We start from the raw sequence: 1,786 nt of genomic DNA on the forward strand, positions 1-1,786 counted from the left end.
AAAAAAAAAAAAAAAAAAAAAAAGAGAGAGAGACTCATAGCTACTTAAGTGAGTCTTACATTTTTTACTCCTTCATCAACTTCAACTTCCCCTTTCTTGGTTAGCTGTTTGCCTTGGGTAATCTCTGATTCTACAATACCAGGACAAATTACCACTATCGATATCTCCGGGGCTACTTCGGTTCTCAAATTGTCATAGAAGTGTATTAATGCAGCTTTACTTGCCTGAAAGATAACAATGGCAAAAGGGATCCAGTTAAAAGAGAGATTTATAAGAAAAACAGAGGATGAGTTGATGCCTCTTTCTTACTCCATACACACTTCCTCTTGGTACAATCATCCACCCAGCTACTGATGCATTCACAATGATTTTTCCACTGCACTTTTTGAGGTGAGGAATTGCAAAATAAGTGGGATAGATTGATCCCCAGAAGTTCACATCCTACAGTACACACAATCAAAGTGTTCAATAGAGATTACAAAAGCTTCTCACTTAACATTGGAAATAAGAGTGATGGAAATACCATCAAAGGTAAAAACTTTGTAACATCAGGTATATCTTCGAATGCGCAATAGCTACCAATCCCAGCATTGCATACCAGATGATCCACTGGAAATCAAAACATTTGATAAAGTAATGTATCAAAACAGAACACCAAAATTGCAGATGCAGTCAAAAAACAATAATTCCAAATCGGATGTGAATAGCCCGATGTGAAGAATATAAGGATATGGACCCCCTCTATTTAATGTCTAGCCTTTAAGGATGAGTTCCAATCAATACTTACATCGGCCAAAATGGTTCACAGCTTCATCAATGAATCGCTTGCATTGATCAACTAGTGACACATCTGCAGCAACAACTAACACATCAGGGGAACCAAGACGACCAGCCTTCTCTGCAACTTTCCTAAGGCTCTCCTCTCTTCTCGCGACAAGGACTAGATATGCTCCTTTCTTTGCATATTCATATGCCAGATGCTGCAAATCAATGGAATAGAAAGGAGAGAATACACAATCACAAAAAAGTTTTCTCTTTTTCTTTTTCTTTTTCCCCCTGTTTTGGGTATAAAGTTTAAATCTGTTCAAAAACATAAATTTCAAATTTCTAAAGAAGCAGGATTTTTATATCTCTAATGATAACTGATTCACAAGGAACAAAAATTAAAACTAACCTCGCCAATACCTGAAGATGCACCAGTGATGAGAACAACTTTTCCCCTCATTTTCTCAGGGAAGAGATTTCTGAAAATAAAATTGATGAACTTGAAAACGAAGAGAAAAGGTAGAATGAGAAAAATAAAAACTATAGTGATTGGGGGAATCACTAAGTTCAGTAGATTCTGAATCAATCCCATGGCTCTATTACAACAAAATCAGAGACTGGGGGGGAAAGAGATCCTGGCCTTAATTTTTGGAGTTTTAGAGTTAATGGATAACAAAGGGATCCTTTGGTTCTATATAGTCTTGCAGTGCCTCCAAGCCTTCTGCCTCAGACAAAGTCCCTTCTCATGTGCATGAGTGAAGTCTCCTTGGGCATTCCATAGAAATAATAATAAATGATGTCACTTGATGGGACTGTTACCTCTAGTATAATCTAAATATTCTAGAGGGAAGAGTTATCTGTCCCGGAGCATGGCTCCTTCACCTACGCAGGGGCCAAGGGGAGTGTAACTGTAAGCATCAATAGTATGAACATTTCTTCCTATAATGGGGTTTGGGTGTTCAATTCACCTGCCTCTGTCTGCACAGTTCCTACTCTCCGAAGAAAGGTCTTTTTTATCATA

General features: G+C 37.9%; 1 protein-coding gene across 1 annotated transcript in view; it reads right to left on the reverse strand.

Moving 5' to 3' along the window:
• Window positions 1-1,495, reverse strand: part of LOC122085555 (11-beta-hydroxysteroid dehydrogenase A-like) — a 1,974-nt gene extending 479 nt beyond the window's left edge. Inside the window, exons 1-5 of the mRNA XM_042654028.1 lie at window positions 1,175-1,495; window positions 788-980; window positions 524-609; window positions 310-441; window positions 60-224 (exon numbers count right to left, since the gene is read on the reverse strand). Coding sequence (XP_042509962.1) covers window positions 60-224; window positions 310-441; window positions 524-609; window positions 788-980; window positions 1,175-1,357 — 759 coding nt within the window. The 5' untranslated portion in view covers window positions 1,358-1,495. The remainder of the gene's footprint in view (window positions 1-59; window positions 225-309; window positions 442-523; window positions 610-787; window positions 981-1,174) is intronic.
• Window positions 1,496-1,786: the final 291 nt, after the last annotated feature.

This window comes from Macadamia integrifolia, chromosome 8, assembly GCF_013358625.1.
Source record: "Macadamia integrifolia cultivar HAES 741 chromosome 8, SCU_Mint_v3, whole genome shotgun sequence".
Lineage (NCBI taxonomy): Eukaryota > Viridiplantae > Streptophyta > Magnoliopsida > Proteales > Proteaceae > Macadamia > Macadamia integrifolia.